Genomic DNA, 27,718 nt, shown 5'->3' on the forward strand with positions numbered 1-27,718 from the left:
AGGTTTTCCGAATATTAGATTGAATTCAAGCGTCTAAAGATTACGAAGAAAATACAAAAAAAAAGTTTTACCCATTACAATGGATCTACTAGGGTCTATACTTGGGTCTATGGAAAAACCACCATCTGCCAGTGATGCCGAAAAGAAAAAGATCAAAGGTTAAAAGACTTTAATTTTTCATGAAGCCTTCATTGAAGGATAGACACGTATGTAAATGTAATATAAATTCGCGAATTAGTTTTTACTTTCGCTTTAATTTAATGGACGAATGACATCTATGACATACATTGTCATAATTGAAGAAAATAATATACTGGTGCCACATATTTCCGTGGTACTTAACTGTTCAATACAGACAACAAAAGTTAGAAGAATAAAATTCGGTAAAATACATTGATTGACAATGATTGAATATTGTAGCAAAGACAACCTACGTAGATAGTCCAATATAATATGAAATTAGGTGCTACCTATGGCACGGAAAGCTCTTATGAATTATGATTTCAGCAGAACATGTTTATTGTACATGAAAACCAGATTTTTCTTGCAGGTATTTTGTACCGTAAACAAAATAAATAAATTGGTGGTGTTCAACCCATCATCGGATGTAAAGGACCACCGCGCATGCGTGGGTGTTTGGAAAATCCCGTCCGCCATTTTTGTTAATCTCTAATCACAGTTGTTGTTTAAACGTTATTATTTAATGTGCTAATTTATCAAAAAAGGATATGTTAAAGTAACTTTTTACGTTTATAATCGTTACTCTAGTCTTATCAATGAAATGCATTTTTACTTCCTGATTTTGCACATCATTCTTTCACCGGAAGTGTTATTTAGCATGCGTCTGCTAGTAATAGTCTAAATTATGTAGACGCTCATTAAAAGCGCTCTGAAATCTATATTTAGCTTTAAAGGATTTCAAAAAGGCGGCACCCAGTTAACTAAGGATTTTTTCACAGCTCATTAGGTATAGGATATAATATTATATTTTTTTGAAATTTTCATTTACTTTTAATTTGATTTCATTTGAATTGATTCGCGTCATACATGTTATCTAAGAGCGCTACAGCCCCGCTCGGACTTTCCGCATATTATACGTTACAGGCTCAGTGATTTTTTTTCCAATTTTCAAAACAACCTGTGGCTTTCTGAAGGGGAAAGTATAGAGGGATAAATCAGAAAAGGGGGAAATCAAATTCCAACAACTGAGAGTGGAATTTACATGTACCCACACATTTTATAAAAATTTTAATTTCAATTCAATTTATCATGCATGGTACATAGCAGAATAGCTGATTATAATAAGTCAGATGCTGTTAAGTAATGGTTCTGGTGAAGTGCACAGGGCATTACAGGGGAAAATATTAGCTTTTTTAGGGGAACATATACCTATTTTTAGCTAGGGGAAACAGCCTTTATTCGGCTGTAAAATACAGGGAAAAAAATCACTGAGGCTTTTTATAGTTTATCCTGTTTTCTCATATTCTCGGGGGGTTAAGGACTAAACTTGGTTGCATAATATTTATAAAACATTATGTTACAGTATTTTTAGCCTGATACACAGAGAAATACCTTATTAACAAAATATAAAGAAAGAAAGATCGTAACTGTAAGCAAAACAAAAGATATTTCTGCTTGTATATACTGACCTTCACCCTCTATGTGAAGTAGGTGCTTTCTCGTATTCTCGTGGAATTTGATTGGTTGTTAAGGCTGGTCGCTATGATTTTATTCTACATACCAGTTCAAATCATTAGTGCCACACCTAATTAAGTGTTAAATGGCTTAAATCTGTAATTTGATTGTGTTTCAATAACAGCTTGGCATGCCATATGAAACTTTTAGGTTCATTTTGAGGCCTCTTGTACCAAATGATTTTGACTGTTCCAAAAATTGTTTGAACTCAATTTATTGTTGTTATTTACATGCACAATCCCTTTAATATATAATTCAGTTTACGTTTATTTATTAACTTATTAGTTATATGAGCATTAAGCAACAAATACTACTGTTTTTCATTGCAGTTCTCCAAAATGAAATGTGTTTAGGATAAACAATGTTTCATTATTGGAGTTCATATCTTTTTTAAACTATCTATTCGTGGAACAAATATTTTGAGCTGTATTGTATAAATAGTAGTGTGAGACCGTCATTTGATTTTAGCGTCTTGCGTCAGAGACCCGCTACAGGTTTCTGACACATGGAAAAAACTAGAAAATTGATTATTTTGGGAGAAAAAATAGATAAATTTAATGTTTATTCTCTGGATTTTACGATTATTTTCACAGTTATTTTTGTTTTTTATCTACTTTTGTCACATTTCTTTATTTTTTTAATAGAAATGAAAATGCTCTGCTAAATAGACATGTTTTCGGATATCGACGGGAGTCGCGAGCGTCGCTTCCATCCGTTTTAATTGTTCCCCGAGAATACGAGAAACCCCGAGAATACGAGAACCAGGGATAATGTCAGTCAAGCCTGACGTCTAATAGTTATTGCTAATAAACACATAGCAATTTTAAAAAATCTAAAAATGTCTATTGTCTTGCCTTTCAAGCTTTATTCAAAATTGAAAAGCTTATCTTTTTTTCTTTCAATTTCATGCTCAATCATTAACAAAAACTCTCAAACAATGTACTTACCAATTAAAAATAAAATATAAACATCAATGTATTTTTGTCTATCAGCCATACTGGTGAAGTAAAGTGCTTTACAGATTGATTCCAAATTTTTGAACGGAAAAATATATTCGAACACACTGACGGTGCATGGGCAATTATTTCGTTGACAAAATATTCTGTTAGAAACTTCTGGACTCATTTAAACGCTTGCATTTGAAGAAGCCAATCAGATTTCTCGCGCTGTATGGCGGCCATTTCATGATTTGTATATCGGCTGTATAAGGTATTTAAATTAAATGAGGATTTAACCCTTTCGCTGCCAGAGGGTTATTGTTTTATTGTTCACCTATTTGCCAGAGGATTTTCTAAGAAATTACTATATTATTAATTAATATAATTATTATTATTTGTTATTAGTATTATAATAATTATATATGTTTCCAATTCTGTTAGTATAATAATAATTATTGTCGATGGTATAATTTTCTTTATATATATAATTATTTTTATTATTATTATCCCCCGCCGATGAAATCGGGAGGGGGATATAGTTTTGGCGTTGTCCGTCCGTCCTTCCGTCCTTCCGTCCGTCCGTCCGTCCATCCGTCCGTCCGAATTTCGTTTCCGGAGTAGTTCTCTGCAACTAATGGCTGGAATTCAACGAAACTTTATGGGAATGTTGATCAGCATGTGAAGTTGTGCACCTGGGTATTTTCGTCTGGATATTATTAGTATTTTTAGAGTTATTGCCCTTGACTTAGTAAAAAATTTTTTTTCGTTTCCGGAGTAGTTCTCTGCAACTAAGGGCTGGAATTCAACGAAACTTTATGGGAATGTTGATCAGCATGTGAAGTTGTGCACCTGGGTATTTTAGTCTGGATATTTTTAGTATTTTTAGAGTTATTGCCCTTGACTTAGTAAAAAATTTTTTTTCGTTTCCGGAGTAGTTCTCTGCAACTAATGGCTGGAATTCAACGAAACTTTATGGAATGTTGATCAGCATGTGAAGTTGTGCACCTGGGTATTTTCGTCTGGATATTTTTAGTATTTTTAGAGTTATTGCCCTTGACTTAGTAAAATTTTGTAATTTTCAACTTGTGTGCATGTAACTCAAAAAGTATTTGACCTAGAGTCATGAAACTTTACAGGAATGTTGATCAGTATGTGTAGTTGTGCACCTGGGTATTTTCGTCTGGATATTTTTAGTATTTTTAGAGTTATTGCCCTTGACTTAGTAAAAATTTTGTAATTTTCAACTTGTGTCGCATGTAACTCAAAAAGTATTTGACCTAGAGTCATGAAACTTTACAGGAATGTTGATCAGTATGTGTAGTTGTGCACCTGGGTATTTTCGTCTGGATATTATTAGTATTTTTAGAGTTATTGCCCTTGATTTAGTAAAATTTTGTAATTTTCAACTTGTGTCGCACATAACTCAAAAAGGATTTGACCTAGAGTCATGAAACTTTACAGGAATGTTGATCAGCATGTGTAGTTGTGCACCTGGGTATTTTCGTCTGGATTTATTTAGTATTTTTAGAGTTATTGCCCTTGACCTAGAAAATGTTTGCAGTTTTCAACATGTGTCGCATGTAACTCAAAAAGGATTTGACATAGAGTCATTAAACCTTATTGGAAAGTTGCTCAGCATATTTAGTGTGTTCCTGGGGTTTCGCTTGTGGATTTATCCAGTATTTGTAGAGTTATTTCCCTTGACTTAGTAAAAACTGTTTCATTATGTTGTTATTTGATCCTTGAGTGTTAGAATCGACCAACTTTACAGGAATAATGATCAACATCACTAAATTACAGGAATAATGATTCACCTCACTGTGAAGCTATGAACCTGGGACTTTGCATGTGGATTTTTTTCAGTTTTGTTAGAGTTATTGCCCTTGAATTACAGTAGTATAAATTTGCAATTTTCAACTTGGGGTTTGCTTGGGGATTTATTCAGTATTTGTAAAGTTCTTGCCCTTTACTTAGTAAAAAGATTTTTAGTTTTCAAAAAAATATTTGACCTAGAGTCATAAGATTGACAGAACAGTGGCGCGGTGGGGGCACCCGTGTCCCATGGACACATTTCTAGTTTTTATTAAAGAAGAATTAAAATGATTTGTTACAATAACATTTAAAAATATTTGAAAATTGTGAGATCCCTTCTTGATGCCTTGAATATGGCAATAAAGTCTGGAGATTAAGATGTTTTTACATCTAGGTGAGCTATTGTGATCCCCCACCGTCCGTTGTCGTGCGTCGTCAGCAATTTCTTTAAACAACATCTCCTCAGAAACAAATGACTGCACAGCAACCAAACTTTACAGGAATGATCCTAGGGTGGTCCCCTGCCAAAGTTGATCAAATGGTTCCGGTCTGTTGCATAAGTAGGTCACAGGGCCAGAAAAGGAGTTTCAAAAATGCAAAATTAAAAAATCTTGTCTGAAAGTACAAGGCCTAGAGCTTTGATATTTGGTATATGATATAACCTATAGGTCCTCTACCAAAATTGTTCAAATTTTAGCCCTGGGGTCAAAATTGGCCCCACTCCAGGGGGTCATAGATTTTCCTTATATGTATATAGTGAAAACTTAAAAAAATTTCTTGTTTGACAGTACAAGGCTTCAAGTTCAAAGAATATTACAGTTTATGCCATGATTAATATATAAATAAAGCCTTATGTCTTCAGTTGTTGTGTTAATAATAACCAGTACTCGGCGGGGGATATAAATTCAACGAATTTGCTTGTTATTATTAATTTATAATTATTACTATTATTATTGTAGAAACGGCTAAAGCCGTCCATATGGCAAATACGCCGAAAATAACAGGGACGGCTTAAGCCGTCCCTATGGCAGTGAAAGGGTTAATCATGATTTTTCAAATGTGACATTTTATTTATTTTGTTAAAAGGTATTTATTTTTTAATTTTTTTTCATTAATAGGTCAAAATTAATGTAAATACACGCTGTCTTAATTGTTTAAATGTATTAGATCTAAATTGATGTCTAATGTTAATTTGTTTGCTACACGATTTTGCAAAGATCTGTTAAGACCTAACTTAACATGGAAAATGAAAAATGTAAAATATCAGATAAATGAATGATAAATATGAAAAAGGTTACGTATAGGTCTCATCATTAGGACTACCTACAAGGGGCAATCTGTCCTTATTTTAATATGAAATTAGGTGCTTGTTATGGCGCCGAAAGCTCTTATGAATTATGATTTAATTATCATAACATGTTTAGTGTACGTGTAAACCAGATCTTTCTTGCAGGTATTTTGTACCGCGAACAAAAAGAAAAAATTGGTGGTGTTCAACCTATCGTAGGAGCTCTCGGAATATTCTGAAAATCTCCAAACGTAAAGGGGGACCACTGCGCATGCGTTGGCGTTTGGAAAATCCTATTCACCATTTTTGTTAAACTCTAATCACAGTTGTTGCTTTAACGTTATTATTTAATGTGCTAATTTATCAAAAAAGGATATGTTAAAGTAACTTTTTATATTTATAAACGTTACTATAACTTTTATAAATGAAATGCATTTTTACTTTCTGATTTTGCACATCATTCTTTCACCGGAAGTTTTATTTAGCATGCGTCTGCTAGCAAAAGTCTAAATTATATAGACGCTCATTAAAAGCACTCTGATATCTATATTTAGCTCAAAGGGATTTCAAAATGGTGGCGCCCAGTTACTAACCTGATATCAAAAATAATTATCAGGCAAGCTTTATTGGGCATTCACCATATCAGTTGATTGTATATTTTATATAGTAAAAGGGTGCTGGATGTTAATGATCAATGGGAGATTATTTTATGATAATTTGACTATCATTGGCAAGACAAATGTGCTGAACGCCCGTGCTTTTTCCCAGTGTCATCATGCATCAGTATTCCTTTGGTAGATATATTTTTATTTTCTATTCAATACACCTTAATATATTTCAGCTCAGAAAGAAATGATAGAAAAACAGCAGGAGAAAGAAAGAAAAAAACTACAGGATTTCAGAGAGCAGGTTTCTTTTTTTTTATCTAGATTTTTTATACATGTTGAAATAGTTTAAAGATTGATTATTCAAAGATATAGGTATTTTTAGCTCAGCTGAGGACAATGTTCTCATGGTGAGCTATTAGTTAATGCAATTCCTCTGCCATTCGGTCATGCAGAGATCATAAATGCTGAGGCTACAAGTTTGCGCCATTGGCGCTAATAAATGAAAATGACGCAAAAAAATCAGCAGCAAAAGGGCCATGGGTGCTTTTTGTGGAATAACGATTGTCGGTGCTACAGAGGTACACCATTTTGTTGATTAATAAGTGTTTACTTTACGGGTTTCGTAAAAGTTTATTATTTCTTTAATAGCATTATTAAGCAATTATGGATTATGATAAATGGGTATCAATGGGAGAGAGGCTTGGATTGAAGGACGGGGAGTTACGTGATTATGTTCAAAAGAAAGAATCAGAATATCTTGATAGAGAAGAGAGAAATATTAGACGTGAAGAAGATAAACGGCGATTTGAGGCCGAGCGTAAAGCAAAAGAAGATGAACGTGAGGAAGAGCTATATCAAAATTGTCAGGAGAAATGTTTGCCTTGATGTTATTTAATTTAAGAAAAGATTTAGTAATAAATACTAGAACCAATTTTTAAGATATGGAGGCTGGGCAGCACCGCCTGACATAAAAGTGAAATATTTTCAGTTGGAAAACTAGCATGTAATTGTTTAGTTAACACTATCTTTTTTTTAGGTATTTTTATTCTTTTTTATTTTAAATTAATATATACATGTAAACAACAAACTTTGATTATTATTTACACCCAAAACAAAGAACTTTGATCATTATTTACACCCAAAACAAACACACATCATTTATCAGCCACTTATATGAAATATCTTTTCACGTATACGTCTTTTATACGAAACAAGACACCTGGCGAGCCCAAGCTCTAACAAATTATGATTAAACAACAATAAAATCACCACAAAATGAAGAACACAAAAAATGAATATTTTTACAACTTTAAGATACGGTATAAACCACAAACATTTTGCATATATTGCATATAGGGATCACTTCTCCGTCGTCTGTCCGTCCGTCTGTCCGTCCGTCTGTCCGTCCGTCCGTCACAAAACTTGTCTGGACTACTCCTCATAAACTACTGGTGCAATTTCATCCAAACTTTACAGGAATGATCAGTACCAAGTCTAGTTGTGCATATTGTCAGCATTTTCCGGTTCAATGATTTTTGTTTGAGTTATGGCCCTTTAATAATTTTTATTTTTAAAGTTTGTCCGGACTACTTCTCTTATACCACTAATGCAATTTCAATGAAACTTTACAGGATTGATCTGTAGCTCAAGTCCTTGCGCATATTGCACGGGTTTTTCCGGTTGAATGATTTTTTGGCCGAGTTATGGCCCTTGATAAAAAGGTTTCTTTTTCTGTGTGTTGCCAGATACGCAAAAGCTTGTCTGGACTACTCCTCATAAACTACTGGTGCAGTTTCATCCAAACTTTACAGGAATGATCAGTACCAAGTCTAGTTGTGCATATTGTCAGCATTTTCCGGTTCAATGATTTTTGTTTGAGTTATGGCCCTTTAATTTTTTATTTTTAAAGTTTGTCCAGACTACTTCTCTTATACCACTTATGCAATTTCAATGAAACTTTACAGGATTGATCTGTAGCTCAAGTCCTTGCGCATATTGCACGGGTTTTCCGGTTGAATGATTTTTGGCCGAGTTATGGCCCTTTGATAAAAAGGTGTTTTTTTCTGTGTGTTGCCAGATACGCAAAAGCTTGTCCGGACTACTCCTCATAAACTACTGGTGCAATTTTATCCAAATTTTACAGGAATGATCAGTACAAAGTGGTTAGTCTAGTTGTGCACTGTCCGTCTGTCTATCCGTCTGTCACAAAATTTGTCCCAACATGAAATTGGCCATCATGAGGCGACACATGTGATTACTGATCGCTCTTGTAAAATCTAGACATGTAATGGCACGAAAACAAAACCTGTCAGTTTGGTTATTGAGTCATCCAGTCAAAACCAGTATCTATAGTGACAGGTTTTAAAGTGATGTCACGTTTTAATCCCTCTTTACGATAACATGGTGTCGAATCGGCGATATAAAAAACAATAACAAATTATTTTCAATCAGTGGCATTTAAATTACATTTAATTGACAAAAACAAGATCTCTCTATAAATTTGCAATGGATAAGCCGGAAAATGCTTTGAATATGTTGAAATGAAATGTGCAGTAAATGTTTTGTAAAATATTACAATTGTCATAATTCACGATATTGATATGTTCTTTCAGTATTGTGCATTTGTAAATTCAAGCAAAAAAATATTAAGTTGGTCACAGATGTTGTAGTGTGTAACTCGAAGTATAAATAATTGATTTGAGCAGCATTTTTAATAATGGTCACAGTATTTACTATAGCAACCATTGACTTTCCATATTAATCGGTGACTTTCCATAGCACTCAAGTGCCTTCAATAGCAATCATAGATTTCAGGCCTCGATGAATTTTTCTAGGGTCAAATTTACCCTTCAAATATACCCGCCCTTCATAAAATGTACTTGCCCTGCGTTTTGATGAACAAAAATTGTAAAAATTAAACATAAGACTCAACTTTACTATTACCTGTCTGTATTGGTTTAATCGCCTTTATACATTTACATGTTGTTAATGTTTATTACACTTTTCATTCTTTTGATAGATCTATAATAAAAATTATAATCTTCAACATAACTGAATACTTATTTTGATATAACTCGCACTCGACTAAAATATCGACCTCTTGGCCAGGTATAAAACATTACCAAATGCACATGTATAAAACATTGTCGAATGCTGATGTTGTTACAGAATCAATTCATCATACGCATTCGGTAAAGTTTTATTCCTAGTCATATTTATGTCCATTTCCAGTTTTCATTGACAGTATTCAAACTCCGCGCACTGGTTACGCTACGGCCAGTACCTGTAAGGGGAGATCACTGCGTTAGAGATTGGACAGTATTAACTTTGAAATGGCGTCTGCAGTTTGATTTTTTTACCAAAGATCTTGATTTACATTAAATCTTTAGAGAAACATCATAATGGATCAGGAGAATCTCAATTGCCATGATTCAGGCAAGTTTAATCAATATATCCTGGCCAGACCCGAACTTTCACTGGCAAAAGCAAGCTAAGGAACAATTAAAGTTAGAGCCCATGAACATAACTCAGCGTGCTATTGTGCATGTACATTTTATTAGATAAATATTTCCCATTATTTGATATATGGCTTAAGCTATGGAAATGGTAACCTGGCACATTTTTATATGAAAAAATTTTGGGAAAAGATTTAAATTTCTGAGGCATGTTGAGAATAAGCACGGTTTGAGTTAAAATCAGAAATAAAATCACAAAGGCCGATAGCCTGGGGTTTTAAATTTCAAACATTTGAACAAAACCGGCTTTTAATACAAAATGCACAAGAAAATATCTATTTCCCTCAACACGCAAGAAAAAAAAAAATTATTTTTTAAAAAAATTGGGCATGTTTTTGGGTTTTAAATTTTTTTTCGCCAGATTTTAATAAAACGTTTTTTAAAGGGGTTTTTAGGGTTAAAAAAACGTCGTTAAATCTACCGGGGTTTTAAAACATTTTTTAGAAAACGAATTTTTAAAACGTTAAAAACTTGTTTTTTTTTTTATTTCACTCTATAATTTTTCAAGCGGAATACAAATGATTAAAAGTGAAATAAATGTAAAACTTAAACTCGTTTGCGATATTAAAATAGCGTACTTGATTTGATTGTTTTGCACGTGCTGTTTGGCGCTACATTGTGACGTCACGTAAACAACACTTTAAACGTCTGTACAGCGTTAACGACTGAATTAAAGATATTGGTGTTCGGATTTATTTTCTTAGTTAGACTATTTTCTATCATTCTAGATAGTTTTCACAACAAAATTCGACAAAAAATTGTTTTTATTTATCAGATTTTTCAAACAAAATGGTGCCCTCAATGTGAAAATACACAGGCAGATAATAAGAACGGCGAGTGCATTGTTGCAGAATAATGCACGCTTCGGGCCTTCTTTGTTTATATAGAAAAAAATCCGATAGTGTTAGAATTGAACTTTTATATCAAAATATGAAATGATAATGTATGGACAGAATTATAGCATTCTTGTATTTTGACAATTTTAACTTTAACCAATGGTAGTGGTATAGATAATTATATTTGTCTTTTAGGGAGCAAAAGTGTAACATCAACATTATTGTCATTTTGCAGATTCAGAAAAAAATCAACAGTTTTATAAAGAATGGTAGTGAGGAGAAATTAAAGTTAGAGCCTATGGACAAAACTCAGCGTGCTATTGTGTATGTACATTTTATTAAAAAAAATAATTCCCATTAGATCATATTGCATCTGTTAAGTTTGCAATTATTACCAAGTAAAGGAAAGAAAAGAAACAAACACAAAGATTTTAAATTGTTAAATTTGTCATAAGTGACTTTGGATAGTGACTATATAACAATGCTTTTACTTAAAAGTGACATTATGCTCATTTTTGTTGTAAAATTGAGGTAAATTAGCTATTTATTTAAAAAAAGATTGACTATTTTAATGGTAAATGACAAATTTGTTACCCATCTTTAACTTTGAAAAAAATAAGAAATTTACAGTTTTGGCTCATTTTCTCCAAAACTGTTGTTCACATTCAAATTCAAATTTGGACCAGTTAGATCACACGAGGAATAACAGGGAATTTTTTTAGGGGCTGACAAATCGATAATTTTTGCAAAAATTTTTCTGCTTTAATATGGGGAAAAATTTTTAAATTTTGTTTTTTCACTATTTTTTGAAAGAGTATTTTGGTGCGGTACTTAACCAAAAAACAAAAAAAAACAAAATTTTGGACTGTTTATATCCCTTTAAATTTCAAATTTTTTTTAAAGGGGAAACGGGTTGGGGGCTTTCAGTGGATTTTTTCCAAAAATACAGGTCAATTTTAAATTTTTTCAAATTTTTTTACATTTAACCCCTGAAATTGGAAAAGATTTTAAAAAAACATAATTTCTAATCATTATCTTGGCTACAAATATGCTATATACAATTTGCAAAAGGTTAACACTAAATAATTTCAGGGCCTTGAACTTTAATATAAAAATGGTTTGTGTTAACATTGAAGAGCCTTTAATGAACATAGAATGAAAAAAATGTTTGGTGCATACAAATTTGGAACTAATTATTATTATAACATATGACATTATGGCTGCATGAGGAGGCATTTAAGGCATACAACACTCTTACTTATGATTAACTTAAAGACAAAAACTTTTCACAAATTTGGCACAAGGGGTTTTGCACCTGGGTTTTTCCCGTAATTTTCCCTACTTTTAAACTTTTTGATCCAAAAAGTTAAAAATGGTAAATCAACTTTTGGGGTAAAGCCAAATTATAATTGACCTAGAGTCATGAAACTTTACAGGGGGTTGGTCAATAGGGATTATGCATCGTTGTTTACTTTTTTTCTGTTTTTTTGAAGCATACTTTGAGGGATATTTAAATTAGATTTTAAATTTTTAAACAGGTAAAACAAGAGGGCATTTAAAAATTATATTAATATAATGCCCCAACCCCTTTTAAGGGGGAAGGAAAAAAATTTTCCTTTTTTCTTTCTCTCGTCATATTTCCGCTGTCGTCAGTAACGACAAAACAATCATTGTGGGTCATCTTGGGGCCCATCAACATTCTTTTTTCGTTGTTTACAAAAGACTTTTGTTTTAAGTTTTTTTTCCCACCTTTTAAAACCCCACCGGATAAGGAAAAAATCACATATTTTTTTTCAATACTACATTTTTCCTTTTATTTTTTTTTTAACCACCAAAAGAAAATACATTCAAAACTTTTCGAAACACAAATATTTTTTATGAAAAGTAAACTGGACTTTTTTAAGGTCCATAATGAGGTATACAAAACATGGTGTTTTTACCCAACAACAGTAGTTTAAGTCGACACTTAATTTTTTAAGAAAAAATTTAAAATGACTGGAAAATCAGCATCATTGATTATTTTTACATTTTATATTATGTTTTATCTATTTTTAGCTCACCTGAGCACGAAGTGCTCAAAGGTGAGCTTTTGTCATCACTCTGCGTGCGTCGTGCGTCGTGCGTCCTTCAAAAAATGGCGTCAAACTTTTCAAACAACATCTCCTCCTAAACTACATGGCCAATTGCAACCAAACTTTACAGAAATGATCCTTAGGTGGACCCCTTTCAAAGTTGTTCAAAAATTTAAATTCCATTAAAAACTCTGGTTGCCATGGCAACCAATAAGAAAAACTTAAAAAATCTTCTTCTAAAAAACCGTAAGAGCTAGAGCTTAGATATTTGGCATGAAACATCTTCTAATGAGTGCCTACCAAGTTTGTTCAAATCAAAGCCCTAGGGTCAAAATTGGCCCCGCCCCAGGGGGTCATTGATTTTCCCTATATGCATATAGTAAAAACTTAAAAAAATCTTCTTTTTAAAGAACTCAAAGAGCTAGAGCTAAGATATTTAGCATGAAACATGTTCTAATAGGTGTCTACCAAGTTTGTTCAAATAAAAGCCCTGGGGTCAAAATTGGCTCCGCCCCGGGGGTCATTGATTTTCCTTATATGTGTATAGCAAAAACTTAAAAAATCTTCTTTAAAAAAACCCAAATAGCTGGAGTTTAGCTATTAAGCATGAAACATCTTCTAGTGAGTGTCTACAAAGTTTGTTCAAATAAAAGCCCTAGGGTCAAAATTGGCCCCGCCCCAGGTGTCTTTTGATTTTCCCTATATGCATATAGTTAAAACTTAAAAAATCTTCTTTTAAAGAACCCAAATAGCTAGAGCTAAGATATTTAGCATGAAACATCTTCTAATGAGTGTCTACAAAGTTTGTTCAAATAAAAGCCCTAGGGTCAAAATTGGCCCCGCCCCCGGGGGTCATTGATTTTCCCTATATGCATATAGTAAAAACTTAAAAAATCTTCTTTTAAAGAACTCAAAGAGCTAGAGCTAAGATATTTAGCATGAAACATGTTCTCATGGGTGTCTACCAAGTTTGTTCAAATAAAAGCCCTGGGGTCAAAATTGGCCCCGCCCCGGGGGTCATTCATTAGCTTGACTTTTTTTTTTTTTAAGATATATACATATTATATATATACACATATATATTTAATATTTATATATAAATGTATATATATATATATATATGTATATATATATATATATATATATAATATACATATATATATATATATATATATATATATATATATATATATATTATATATATATATATATATATATATATATATATATATATATATATATATTTATATATATATATACATATATATACATGCATACATATACAAACCAAGTTTGTTCAAATAAAAGCCCTGGGGTTAAAACTGGCCCCGCTCCAGGGGCCTATATACAGGTGAGCGACTTTGGGCCATCATGGCCCTCTTGTTTGTTGATATTTAAACAATTTCAAAAGTCTTTCCCAAGTCAGTGGCTGTGGTGAATACAACTGCGAATGTTATTTAGTAAAAAGAATGTTTTGAAGCAATTAATATTTGCCACAAAAAGTTTCAGTGATATGAAAAATATTAAAAAGTTTACCAACTTACAAAACATCATCACATTCTGTCGTGCTCTTATACTACTAGGTGACCATATGCTTGTTTGTTGAAAAACGAAGTTATAACAATTATAGTTATCTCTCCCACCAGTAACTGTTTGTTGTTCATGGCTACTTTGATATTTATGGATAACATTGTGTTATATCTAGCTTATAATGAACCAGTATGACTTGGATTTTATATTTTCAGTCATGAAGTGGCAGATATAGCCAGTTTAGCATCATTTTCTTTTGGGATTGAGGAACAAGATAGATATGTGATGTTATGGAAAAAGGTAATGTATGGTTTTCCACCTCCCCCCATCCCTTACCCCCCCCCCACCCCCCCAAAAAAAAAAAAATGAAATAAAATAATTCTGTTGCCTGCCTAGTGGTTGAGGTCATTTGATTCAAAACACTTGCCCCTCACCACTCACTCGCGGGCTTAAATTTCGCCACTAGCTTTAGATTCTTTCAAGTGCTGAAGCTTTCGTGTCAGGTTATTTAACATGGGTGGTTCTACCCAGGTGCCAGATTGTGCCTAAATAATGCATGATGTTGACCTCCTCCACCAAATATGCTAGAAAGGCACCATTTGACCATTACAGTGATTGTGCTACTAAAAAACCCAACCAATAACAAATCAGAAGAAAGATATTGAAATGGTGTTTATAGTTTAATCAACTGACAGGAGTGTATATTAATTTTCATGAAAATTATGTTGTTTTCTTTTGTTTTGTTGTTGTTTTTTTCAAATACCTGACTGAATGGGGATTCATAGCATTTTTTGGAAATGCAACAGTACTGGTTCCAACTAGTTTGTTTCTGCTCAGGTGCCCGTTCATGCCTTACTTAATTGCATGGAAAGGCATCTGAGATCTTCTCCATCCAGTCAAGCTGGAACGTCACCACATGACCTATACTGTGTCGATGTGACATAAAGCCAAATCCCACAACTTTATCTGCTTGGACATGGTTATATAGTATATGACTACATATGCTTGGAGATGGTTATATAGCAGACATTAATTTATATATGGCCATATTATATATCTGTAAAGAGGTCGTCAGCATCAAACCACTTGCCTCACAATGTTGTAGGTTCAAGCCTCGCCAGTGCTGTCAGATTCTACATGTAAGATTAGGTCATTCAGCTAGATTAAGAAACACTTGTTGTTCAGATGCCTGTTTGTACCTGAATTTATTTACAGAGGGTGACCTGAAGCCATCCTGCAATGTTAATGCTGTAAAGTTGACATATTATCTGTACTTTGTTCAGGTGTGACATAAAACCAAACCATAAAATAAAAAAATTACAAGTAATTCTGTTCAAAGTCAGTTCATTTATTTCAGGAAAAATGTGTATGAAAATGAATTTATAAATCTACAGCAAACTTGTGAATAGATAATACAAATGACAGTATGAACTATTGTTCAACAAAACTCATAGAACATACATTTATATAATGTCATTATATGAGCCGCGCCATGACAAAACCAACATAGTGCGTTTGCGACCATCAAGGATACAGACCAGCCTGCACATTTGCACATGCGCAGTCTGATCAGGATCCATGCTGTTTGCTATCAGTTTCTCTTCTTGTAATAGAGTTGATAAGCGGACAGCATGGATCTTGATCAGACTGCGCGGATGCGCAGGCTCAGGTCTGGATCCATGCTGGTCGCAAACGCACTATGTTGGTTTTGTCGTTTCGTGGCTCATGTATTTTTGTATTGTGTAGGAATTTGCACCATCAGATGAGGAGTTGTTGGCATACAGAAGGGAGGAGGAGTGGGATCCTGAAAAAGCCAAACAAATTGCTCAACTCAAGGTATTATTGTAATAGTCACTAGTCTCCAGGTGGTAAAATGAAAAAATTGAAGTAATTTTCAAGTTAACAGTAAATACTAGTCTAGTTATGTTTAATGTGTAGATCCATTCTTACTGACATCTAAAATCAGGAAAGTTGCCAAAATCATCAATGAAACAGGGTTGTTCTATGCCAACACTGTAGCAAATATAAAAAGCAAAGAAAATTTATTCAACATTGTCATGTGTCACAGCATTGGTTTGGAACAAGTCTGGGATACTGTAAGCCTGGGTTCATGTTACTGCCCGGAATCAGGGATCATGTTTCAGTGTTAGCCTCTCAGCTCTGGTATTGTGGTTTCAAGTATGCCTCTCAGTCCCCGTATTGTGGGTTCAAGTATGCCTCTCAGACCTGGTATTGTGGGTTCAAGTATGCCTCTCAGCCCTGGTATTGTGGGTTCAAGTATGCCTCTCAGTCCTGGTATTGTGGGTTCAAGTATGCCTCTCAGCCCTGGTATTGTGGGTTCAAGTATGCCTCTCAGTCCTGGTATTGTGGGTTCAACTATACCTCTCAGACCTGGCATTGTGGGTTCAAGTATGCCTCTCAGCCCTTTTATTGTGGGTTCAAGTATGCCTCTCAGCCCTGGTATTGTGGGTTCAAGTATGCCTCTCAGCTCTGGTATTGTGGTTTCAAGTATGCCTCTCAGCCCTGGTATTATGGGTTCAAGTATGCCTCTCAGCCCTGGTATTGTGGTTTCAAGTATGCCTCTCAGCCCTGGTATTGTGGGTTCAAGTATGCCTCTCAGCTCTGTATTGTGGTTTCAAGTATGCCTCTCAGCCCTGGTATTGTGGGTTCAAGTATGCCTCTCAGCTCTGGTGTTGTTGTTTCAAGTATGCCTCTCAGCCCTGGTATTGTGGGTTCAAGTATGCCTCTCAGCCCTGGTATTGTGGGTTTCAAGTATGCCTCTCAGTCCTGGTATTGTGGGTTCAAGTATACCTCTCAGCCCTGGCATTGTGGGTTCAAGTATGCCTCTCAGCCCTTTTATTGTGGGTTCAAGTATGCCTCTCAGCCCTGGTATTGTGGGTTCAAGTATGCCTCTCAGCTCTGGTATTGTGGTTTTCAAGTATGCCTCTCAGCCCTGGTATTATGGGTTCAAGTATGCCTCTCAGCCCTGGTATTGTGGTTTCAAGTATGCCTCTCAGCCCTGGTATTGTGGGTTCAAGTATGCCTCTCAGCTCTGGTATTGTGGTTTCAAGTATGCCTCTCAGCCCTGGTATTGTGGGTTCAAGTATGCCTCTCAGCTCTGGTATTGTGGTTTCAAGTATGCCTCTCAGCCCTGGTATTGTGGGTTCAAGTATGCCTCTCAGCTCTGTATTGTGGTTTCAAGTATGCCTCTCAGCCCTGGTATTATGGGTTCAAGTATGCCTCTCAGCCCTGGTATTGTGGTTTCAAGTATGCCTCTCAGCCCTGGTATTGTGGGTTCAAGTATGCCTCTCAGCTCTGGTATTGTGGTTTCAAGTATGCCTCTCAGCCCTGGTATTGTGGTTCAAGTATGCCTCTCAGTCCCGGTATTGTGGGTTCAAGTATGCCTCTCAGCCCTGGTATTGTGGGTTCAAGTATGCCTCTCAGCCCTGGTATTGTGGGTTCAAGTATGCCTCTAAGACCTGGTATTGTGGGTTCAAGTATGCCTCTCAGCTCTGGTATTGTGGGTTCAAGTATGCCTCTCAGACCTGGTATTGTGGGTTCAAGTATGCCTCTCAGACCTGGTATTGTGGGTTCAAGTATGCCCTGGGTCTTTGATTTTCCCTATATGCATATAGTAAAAACTTAAAATATCTTCTTTTAAAGAACCCAAAGAGCTAGGGCTAAGATATTTAGCATGAAATTTCTCTTAATGAGTGTCTACCAAGTTTGTTCAAATGAAAGCCCTGGGGTAAAAATTGGCCCCGCCCCAGGGGGTCATTGATTTTCTCTATATGCATATAGTAAAAACTTAAAAAATCTTCTTTTAAAGAACTCAAAGAGCTAGAGCTAAGATATTTAGCATGAAACATCTTCAAATTGGTGTCTACAAAGTTTGTTCAAATAAAAGCCCTGGGGTCAAAATTGGCCCGGCCCGGGGGTCCTTGATTTTCCTTATATGTGTATAGCAAAAAGTTAAAAAATCTTCTTTGAAAAAACCCAAATAGCTGGAGTTTAGATATTAAGCATGAAACATCTTCTAGTGAGTGTCTACAAAGTTTGTTCAAATAAAAGCCCTGGAGTCAAAATTGGCCCCGCCCCGGGTGTTATTGATTTTCCTTATATTTGTACAGCAAAAACTTAAAAATCTTCTTTTGAAAAAACCCAAATAGCTAGAGTTAAGATATTAAGCATGAAACATCTTCTAGTAATTGTCTACAAAGTTTGTTAAAATAAAAGCACTTGGGTCAAATTGGCCCCGCCCCAGGGGTGTCATTGGTTTAAACTATATGTGTATAGAAAAAACTTAAAAAATCTTCTTTTAAAAAAAACCCAATGAGCTAGAGCTTAGATGTTTAGCATGAAACATCTTCTTATGGGTGTCTACCAAGTTTGTTCAAATAAAAGCCCTGGGGTTAAAATTGGCCCTGCCAGAGGGAGGGGGGGTATGGAAGGAGGGGGTAGATTGTTGTTTTTCATTATATGTGTGTAGTAAAAACTTAACATCGTGAAATATCTTCTAATGGGTGTCTTCCAAGTTTGTTCAAATAAAAGCCCTGGGGTTTAAACTGGCCCCGCTCCGGTAGCCCTGGTATTGTGGGTTCAAGTATGCCTCTCAGCTCTGGTATTGTGGTTTCAAGTTTGACTCTCATCCCTGGTATTGTGGGTTCAAGTATGCCTCTCAGCTCTGATATTGTGGGTTCAAGTATGCCTCTCAGCCCTGGTATTGTGGGTTCAAGTATGCCTCTCAGCTCTGGTATTGTGGGTTCAAGTATGCCTCTCAGCCCTGGTATTGTGGGTTCAAGTATGCCTCTCAGCCCTGGTATTGTGGGTTCAAGTATGCCTCTCAGCTCTGGTATTGTGGGTTCAAGTATGCCTCTCAGCCCTGGTATTGTGGGTTCAAGTATGCCTCTCAGCTCTGGTATTGTGGGTTCAAGTATGCCTCTCAGACCTGGTATTGTGGGTTCAAGTATGCCTCTCAGCTCAGGTATTGTGGGTTCAAGTATGCCTCTCAGCTCTGGTATTGTGGGTTCAAGTATGCCTCTCAGCTCTGGTATTGTGGTTTCAAGTATGCCTCTCAGCCCTGGTATTGTGGGTTCAAGTATGCCTCTCAGACCTGGTATTGTGGGTTCAAGTATGCCTCTCAGACCTGGTATTGTGGTTTCAAGTATGCCTCTCAGCCCTGGTATTGTGGGTTCAAGTATGCCTCTCAGCTCAGGTATAGTTGGTTCAAGTGTTATTAGGGTCAATACCATGTTTCCTTATATGACACCAGTACTGGTTAGTTCCAGGAAGGCGATTTGAAAGTAATTAAAATCACTTAAGTTAAAGGCCCATTATGCCTCAGAAATGCTATCATTTTCATTTCTCAAAACCTTTTTAGCTCACCTGTCACAAAGTGACAGGGTGAGCTTTTGTGATCGCTTTTCGTCCGTCCGTCCGTCGTCCGTCCGTAAACTTTTACTTTAAATGACATCTCCTCATAAACCACTAAGCCAATTTCATCCAAACTTCACAGGAATGTTCCTTTGGTGGTCACCTTTAGAAATTGTTCAAAGAATTTAATTCCATGCAGAACTCTGGTTGCCATGGCAACCGAAAGAAAAAACTTTAAATATCTTCTTTTAAAAAACCCTAAGAGCTAGAGCTTAGATATTTGGCATGAAACATCTTCTAATGAGTGTCTACCATGTTTGTTCAAATAAAAGCCCTGGGGTCAAAATTGGCCCCGCCCCAGGGGGTCTTTGATTTTCCCTATATGCATATAGTAAAAACTTAAAATATCTTCTTTTAAAGAACCCAAAGAGCTAGGGCTAAGATATTTAGCATGAAACATCTTCTAATGAGTGTCTACCAAGTTTGTTCAAATAAAAGCCCTTGGGTAAAAATTGGCCCCGCCCCAAGGGGTCATTGATTTTCCCTATATGCATATAGTAAAAACTTAAAATATCTTCTTTTAAAGAACCCAAAGAGCCAGGGCTAAGATATTTAGCATGAAATTTCTCTTAATGAGTGTCTACCAAGTTTGTTCAAATGAAAGCCCTGGGGTAAAAATTGGCCCCGCCCCAGGGGGTCATTGATTTTCTCTATATGCATATAGTAAAAACTTAAAAAATCTTCTTTTAAAGAACTCAAAGAGCTAGAGCTAAGATATTTAGCATGAAACATCTTCTAATTGGTGTCTACAAAGTTTGTTCAAATAAAAGCCCTGGGGTCAAAATTGGCCCGGCCCGGGGGTCCTTGATTTTCCTTATATGTGTATAGCAAAAAGTTAAAAAATCTTCTTTGAAAAAACCCAAATAGCTGGAGTTTAGATATTAAGCATGAAACATCTTCTAGTGAGTGTCTACAAAGTTTGTTCAAATAAAAGCCCTGGAGTCAAAATTGGCCCCGCCCCGGGTGTTATTGATTTTCCTTATATTTGTACAGCAAAAACTTAAAAATCTTCTTTGAAAAAACCCAAATAGCTAGAGTTTAGAAATTAAGCATGAAACATCTTCTAGTAATTGTCTACAAAGTTTGTTAAAATAAAAGCACTTGGGTCAAATTGGCCCCGCCCCAGGGGTGTCATTGGTTTAAACTATATGTGTATAGAAAAAACTTAAAAAATCTTCTTTTAAAAAAAACCCAATGAGCTAGAGCTTAGATGTTTAGCATGAAACATCTTCTTATGGGTGTCTACCAAGTTTGTTCAAATAAAAGCCCTGGGGTTAAAATTGGCCCTGCCAGAGGGGGGGGGTATGGAAGGAGGGGGTAGATTGTTGTTTTTCATTATATGTGTGTAGTAAAAACTTAACATCGTGAAATATCTTCTAATGGGTGTCTTCCAAGTTTGTTCAAATAAAAGCCCTGGGGTTTAAACTGGCCCCGCTCCGGGTGCCTTTATACAGGTGAGCGACCTCAGGGCCATCATGGCCCTCTTGTTATTTTTGGTATCTTGTTACAGTTTCCAAAAAATACTCATTTGCCACATAGATGGGCCATCTCTTACTTCCTTTGCTCTGTTTGCAATGGGTATAATCATAGTGAATGTGTATTGTGTATGGAAGTCAAAATACTACTTTGTTTACTTTTTGCTGCCTTTACAACACATTACTACATATTCAGCGCAATTTTCTTCAGCAGTTTTACATCTCATATGCTTTCCATTATTAAAACATTATTAAACACATATTTGACATTTCTAAAGAATTTTTAAAAATACGGATTTCTAAGGCATAATGTGCCTTTAATAAGATTGAACTAATTGAGTAATGTTTCTGTGATAAGAACTAATGATAATAGGTAATAGGCTTTTAATAAGAATAATGAATGTTTCAGGATTTTATGTTTATATAATGAGAATTATGAATGTTTAAGAAATTTATGGTGATATAATAAGAATTATATATGTTCCAGGAATTTATTTTTATATGATAAGAATTTTGAATGTTTCAAGAATTTATGTTTATATAACAAGAATTATGAATATTTCAAGAATTTATGTTTACATAATAAGAATTATGAATGTTTCAAGTATTTATGTTTATATAACAAGAATTATGAATGTTTTAAGAATTTATGTTTACATAATAAGAATTATAAATGTTTCAAGTATTTATGTTTATATAACAAGAATTATGAATGTTTCAAGAATTTATGTTTATAGAACAATAATTATGAATGTTTAAGGAATTTATGTTGATATAATAAGAATTATGAATGTTTAAGGAACTTATGTTGATATAATTAGAATTATGAATGTTCCTGGAACTTATATTTATATGATAACAAGTATGAACAGGCCTTTTCCCAGTTTGACAATGGGTTTTGATTATCATAAACATTCCCAATGATGGCAATGGCAAATATGCTTATTTTTTTCCAATTAACAAAAAATCAGAATCTAAGTAAAATTTGTGATATCCAATCTAACAAGTGTATTTCCAGTATCTACATGTACATGTACAGTACGCTCAGCGCGACTTTTTCAAAACCCGCGTGACCCCGCGGATGAGGTTTACCGCGGACGAAAATTTGCTCAGATATTGTCCCCGTGACCCCGCAGACAGAAAATTTTCACCACCGCGGACATAAATCGGCGGCTGAAACCGTTTCCCCGCGGAACGCAGTGGTAAATTGCGGAGGAACGCGGCGGTCAAACACCGGTCAACGCGGTGGAAACCTTAAATTTTAAAAATTAATTACTGTATTTAAACATCAGTATACGTATACATGTAACTATATGTAAAATTTGTTTGTTTTCTTTCTTTTTGTTGTAATAAAAGTACATGTACAAATGCAGTGCTTTTCTTGTTCTTCTTCTTGTTATTGAGTTGGGTAATGCATAATATGTATTCGACATCAAGATAAATCATTGTCGTCGCAACTTCATGGTGGTGAGAAACTTGAAGTCAAATAATGAAAAATTCGGCATATGACATTTATGAAAAAGATACTACAACAATTTATATGCCAGCTTTTGTTTCTTATTTAAAAACTTTGAAACCCTCAACAATTTTATTCAGGCAATATTCCAGGATGTCTCTTTCAATTGTCAGATGCGTTTTACTGTTTCTGTTTATTTGCATGTTGATCATAAAGTCTTATATTTTATTTGGAACATTAAAGGAAAGCGTTTATTTCACCAAAATATACATTAAATGATATTTTGATTTATCTAATTACAGGTGTGAGCGTAATGTATATGTTTTGAAGTTTGTATCAACTGTTGAAGTTTATTTTCATTTTTGTTTTAGTAGTTTGTTTGCTTGTTCTTTTTTATTTTTTTATAGATTTTTTTTGCAGAATTTTGTTAAACTTGACGTTATACTTTTGTTATTTTATTATGTTTCAAGTTTCAAATATTATTTTTTATATAGTTTAACAGCAAAAATACTTATAGAACCACAAGGAATGAACAAGTAAAGATGACAGTGATAAATGACGATTTCAGTTGTTGTTAAAATGTTGGTATGTGGACGAATAGTTTTGTGGACGTTTATAACAAAAATATTAAAAACAACAACAAAATCAAGTACAGCTGTAATTATTTTTATTTCAAATTCCGTTCAAATAATTTAACGTATAATAACATTTAAGGAGACGATTGTGGTCAATTTTCAAGTCATTGTGTAAAAAAGATGACGTTAAAAATAATAAAACATCTATTATTTTTGGAGGTTAATTTATACTGACCAACTGACCATGGCGTTCCCCCGCGGGAAACGGGTGACTGATTTTATCGATAAATGAAGAACGGTTGTCAGAATTTTGTCCGCGGTGGAAACAACTGAACACCGTGGATCGCGGGGATTTAGGCTTCTCATTGCGGACGAACCCCCGCGTTTGTCCGCGATAGAAAAAAATCGTCCGCGGTGGTATCGCGGAAAAAGCAAAACCCGCGGTGAGCGTACTGTAACAAGCTGTTTAACTGAGCCTGCAATTTCATGAAAAATAATATCACAATGCACATGCTCTATACATACAAATATAACAACATATTTGTTTACTTGATGTTTACAAATAAATAATAAAACTAATTAGCACAACATGCTTATAAGAAGAGCTTCTACCATGGGCAAAAAATAAGCATTCCATAAGAGACGACAATGCTCACTGGCGTCGCCAATAAACAGATATTTCCTCACATCATCAAAATTTTATTGCTTTGTTTTGATTTGGTTTTGTCTAGGAATTCAAAAATACTATGCCAAAAGAGCTTAATAGGTACCAAATATTTTTCTTGATTTAGGGATTGTGTGTTGCAAAATTTTCCAAACTGTGCAAGGTACTTTTCCCCAAAATGGCTGGGGAAATGCCTGATGAATGTTCCAGGAATTATTGTTATATATATGACGAGAATTATTAAATATTGTAGGCACAGGAAGAGCAGGAGTCTAGTTATATAAATAAGAGAAAGGTGATACAACCAAACACCAACTACAAGGATAAATATAAACATCTGATAGGTGACACTGCTGCTAAAGATGCTGCCCAGTCCACATTCACTAACAGATCTTATGGCTTTGGTAATAGGTTTATTCCTGTATTGAACAACAGTTGAAATTTAATTCTTGTTAACAAATCTGAATAAGGAAAGATATTAAAGAAATAATATATCCCAATCTGTGATTTTATTGCTCAATAACATCACTGTTTGGAGTTCGGATGCGAGGAATTATATCACGAGGGCGTAGCCTGAGTGATATAATGATCCGCATCCGAACTCCAAACAGTGATGTTACCAAGCAGTAAAATCACCGATTTGGATATATTATTTCGATTCTAACACGACATCAACAAATAAATGCTGCCGTACATTATAATTAGCTAAATTGCACTACTTATTTTCAGCGCGTCACATTTTTAGTGGTTACGTCACATGTATAATGATGACGTCACATGTCTAAATATAGAACGTCAAACAGTGATTTTATAGCATAATAACACACACTTTCGGTTCCTCTATGTTCAATAGGGAAAAATGCTGGTCGTGTTAGAATAGATCATATAATATATGGTTTTTGCAGTAAGGATTTCTACATTATAATGTTTAGCTAGTCTGTTAGTTTAATCAGATTTATTTAAGTTTGATTGTATTGGCAGCTATAAGCTTATTGAAACACTTTCGAATCTGTTCCTGGAACCAACAAGTATTAAGCAATGAGTGCAAAGGTTCTTGCTCATGGAAACAGTGGCTTGTCTGACGGGGTTTGAACCCACGAGGTCAGCAATCCTTAGATAACTAGTCTGTTGTGAAGAAAAAGTAGAGCTATTTTGATCGCTGTGGCCTCATCATCATTGTCGTCATGCAAAAATTGTGATGTAGCCCATTATTCAAACATTTTTAAAGTTATCGACATGCAAACTTGGAACATTTGCATATCATAACAAGGTTGCAGTTGTTAGACAAGGGGCAAAATTCTGAAAGCAATGCTTTTGAAGTTATGCCACTTTTTAACTTAGAATTTTTACAAACGTGTGTTAACATGCATGCCGTGCTCTTGTTTGACTAATGGTCATTTTTTTACACTGATACAAAGGCTGTGTAGAAATCTGAAGCAATTAAGATAGGTAATTGGTCACTTGTACAGAAATTAATAATAACTGCTTAGTTATCCAGGAAAACTGGTAAGGTGGACTTACATCCTAGACATGAATAATAATGTGTAGAAATTGGCATAAAAAACACCCCCCCCCCCCCCCCCCCCCCTGCAAAAAAAAAGGGATTTATGTTCTATGTTAATGCAAAATGAAATTAATATCCAACTTTAAATCACATGTTCCTTAAATTGAAATCCTTTCATATTATCTTTTATGAAAGGGAGGTTGATGTTCTTCTCAGAAATGTGATAAATGTGATATCACTCCTGAAGTAATGTCCCAGTGGTAACTGAAGTACCGCGCCTCTGTGGTTGAGGGGTTAGAGTCAATGACTTCTAATCATGTTTTCTCTCTGGCGTGGATTCGATCCCCGGGAGATGCTTTGGTAGTTTAGCACGGAGGAAGGTAGTCTAGTACTGGTGTAAATCTCCAGGAACAATGGATTATAATGTATTATTTAATTATGACCTTCACCTTTAAAATGACATTGACTGTCAGGGTCAGATTTATAAATTTACGAGAATTGTCATAGCTATTTTATTTATTGATTTGATTCATATTGGAACAAATTGGAACAAATGAAATAGTTTGACAGAATTGATAATTGAAAAATAAAGATTTACCTTGACCTTTATGATAAATACTGTTAAGATCATTCCACAGTGGCATAATTGAAGTAATAGAAAGAGCATCGAGGCTTGCATAATATAATTTTATTCAACTTGTGCAATAAATTCAGTACAGTCATTCAATATCCTCTATTTAAGAAATAAAAATGATAGCATATCTGAGGCATTTTTGGCCTTTAATTGTAATGAACAACTTTGTTCATACTGGGAGGAAACAACACTTATGACAACACAATCATGTTAACTGATTAAATATGCATTGATATGTAAATGACCTGACTGTTAAGATCAAACTTGTATCTGATGAGACCGCCTCCGTGGTCGAGGGGTTAGAGTCGATGACTTCTAATCCAGTTACTTCTGGCGTGGGTTCGATCCCCGGGAGATGCTTTGGTAGTTTAGCGCGGAGGAAGGTAGTCTAGTACTGGTGTAACTCTCCAGGAACGATGGTTAGGAAACTACCCGCCTATATGACTGAAATACTGTTGAAAAAGGCGTAAAATGAAACAAACAAACAAACAAGTATCTGATGAGCCTCAGCATTGGGCACCTCATCAGGTTGTTTGTTTCATCTTACAGTGCCACTTGCTCCTCACAGCTGTGGGTTCGAATACCGACAGGGACTTTGGATTCTTTCATGTGAGGAAGCTTAGTCCAGCTAGCTTTAGGAACATCGCTGGTTCTACACAGGTGCCGGTTCGTGCCTGAAATAATGCACAGAAGGGCACCTGAGGTCTTCCTTCACCAGTAAAGCTGGAAGGTCGCGATATGACCTATACTGTGTCGATGTGATGTGAAACCCAAAACAAACAAATCGTCTTACAGTGCCAGTCCTGCTCACCAAAAATGGCCCACTTGGCACTCTGGATTCGAGGTGCTGATGTCAGATGTGGTCTTCTTAAGTACTCTTTACAACATTATTCTTTGATTTTTAGTTTTTTTATGTTAGAAATAAGAAAAAGTCTCATATGGTCTATGCTTGGCTGTGGCTCTTGTTTCTTTTCATAATAAAATATTTGATTGTCTTAAAGAAAGAAATATGGTTATATTATTATTTTTACAGTTTCAAGTGAAAATAAAAGAGACCAGAGAACTATAGAACAAGTGCTAGCAGAAACGAGGGCAAAGAAAAAATTAAAAACTGATCACAGTGTCACACAGTCTGGATTGACAGATGGAAGTGATAACCAGTCTGTAACAAATAGTGAAACACAAGTAAACCAGTCTGCTGAGGATGTAACAAATGATAAAATCAGATACTCGACACAGTCTTGATATTTAATGTTTGATTATAGTTTTAATTCAAAGAGTGCTTAGGATTCTTGTTTGTATTATTTAAAAAGACAGTGAAGTTAATCAAACAGAATCTGTATAGGTTTTATAAAAGACGCAGTTTGTGTGATACATTAAGTATGTTTCTTGTTTTGGCACACTTATTTTGTAATAGTTATTTACAATTATTTTTTTAATCTTCTCTACACAATTGTGTGTAGATTCCTGTGTCATGTTTTTTATTTGATCTAAAAATCATGATTATAAAAAAAGTCATGTATGCATAACTTAGTATTTTGTAAATTATAATCATGAAATCAAGCATCAATGCACACTAAAAGTTTTTACAACAAAATATCCTTTTCAACTTTTAAGGTTGATTACATTTGCTTAATTACCTTGAACGGTTGTTTTATCCTACTCATAAGGTTATTTTGTATA

The 27,718-nt window shown here is 34.8% G+C and overlaps 1 protein-coding gene across 1 annotated transcript; it reads left to right on the forward strand.

The window, feature by feature from the left end:
* On the forward strand, nucleotides 1-27,675 carry LOC132734496 (sperm-associated antigen 7 homolog). Its single transcript, XM_060721240.1, has 7 exons — nucleotides 1-158; nucleotides 6,575-6,642; nucleotides 10,928-11,016; nucleotides 14,510-14,594; nucleotides 16,041-16,130; nucleotides 24,151-24,301; nucleotides 27,069-27,675. Exons 1-7 carry the CDS (start codon nucleotides 80-82, stop codon nucleotides 27,278-27,280), a joined length of 774 nt encoding a protein of 257 aa, XP_060577223.1. The 5' UTR covers nucleotides 1-79; the 3' UTR covers nucleotides 27,281-27,675.
* The last annotated feature ends 43 nt before the right edge of the window (nucleotides 27,676-27,718 follow it).

Source organism: Ruditapes philippinarum, unplaced genomic scaffold, assembly GCF_026571515.1.
Source record: "Ruditapes philippinarum isolate M1 unplaced genomic scaffold, ASM2657151v2 ctg4020_1_1_1_1, whole genome shotgun sequence".
NCBI lineage: Eukaryota > Metazoa > Mollusca > Bivalvia > Venerida > Veneridae > Ruditapes > Ruditapes philippinarum.

Bases quoted from the DNA above. Each gene is read 5' to 3' on its own strand.
- LOC132734496 (XM_060721240.1), top strand. From the start codon at position 80: ATGGATCTACTAGGGTCTATACTTGGGTCTATGGAAAAACCACCATCT. The intron at 14,595-16,040 runs GTAATGTATGGT...TGTATTGTGTAG, and splicing joins ATGTGATGTTATGGAAAAAG to GAATTTGCACCATCAGATGA. The intron at 24,302-27,068 runs GTAATAGGTTTA...TTATTTTTACAG, and splicing joins TAACAGATCTTATGGCTTTG to TTTCAAGTGAAAATAAAAGA.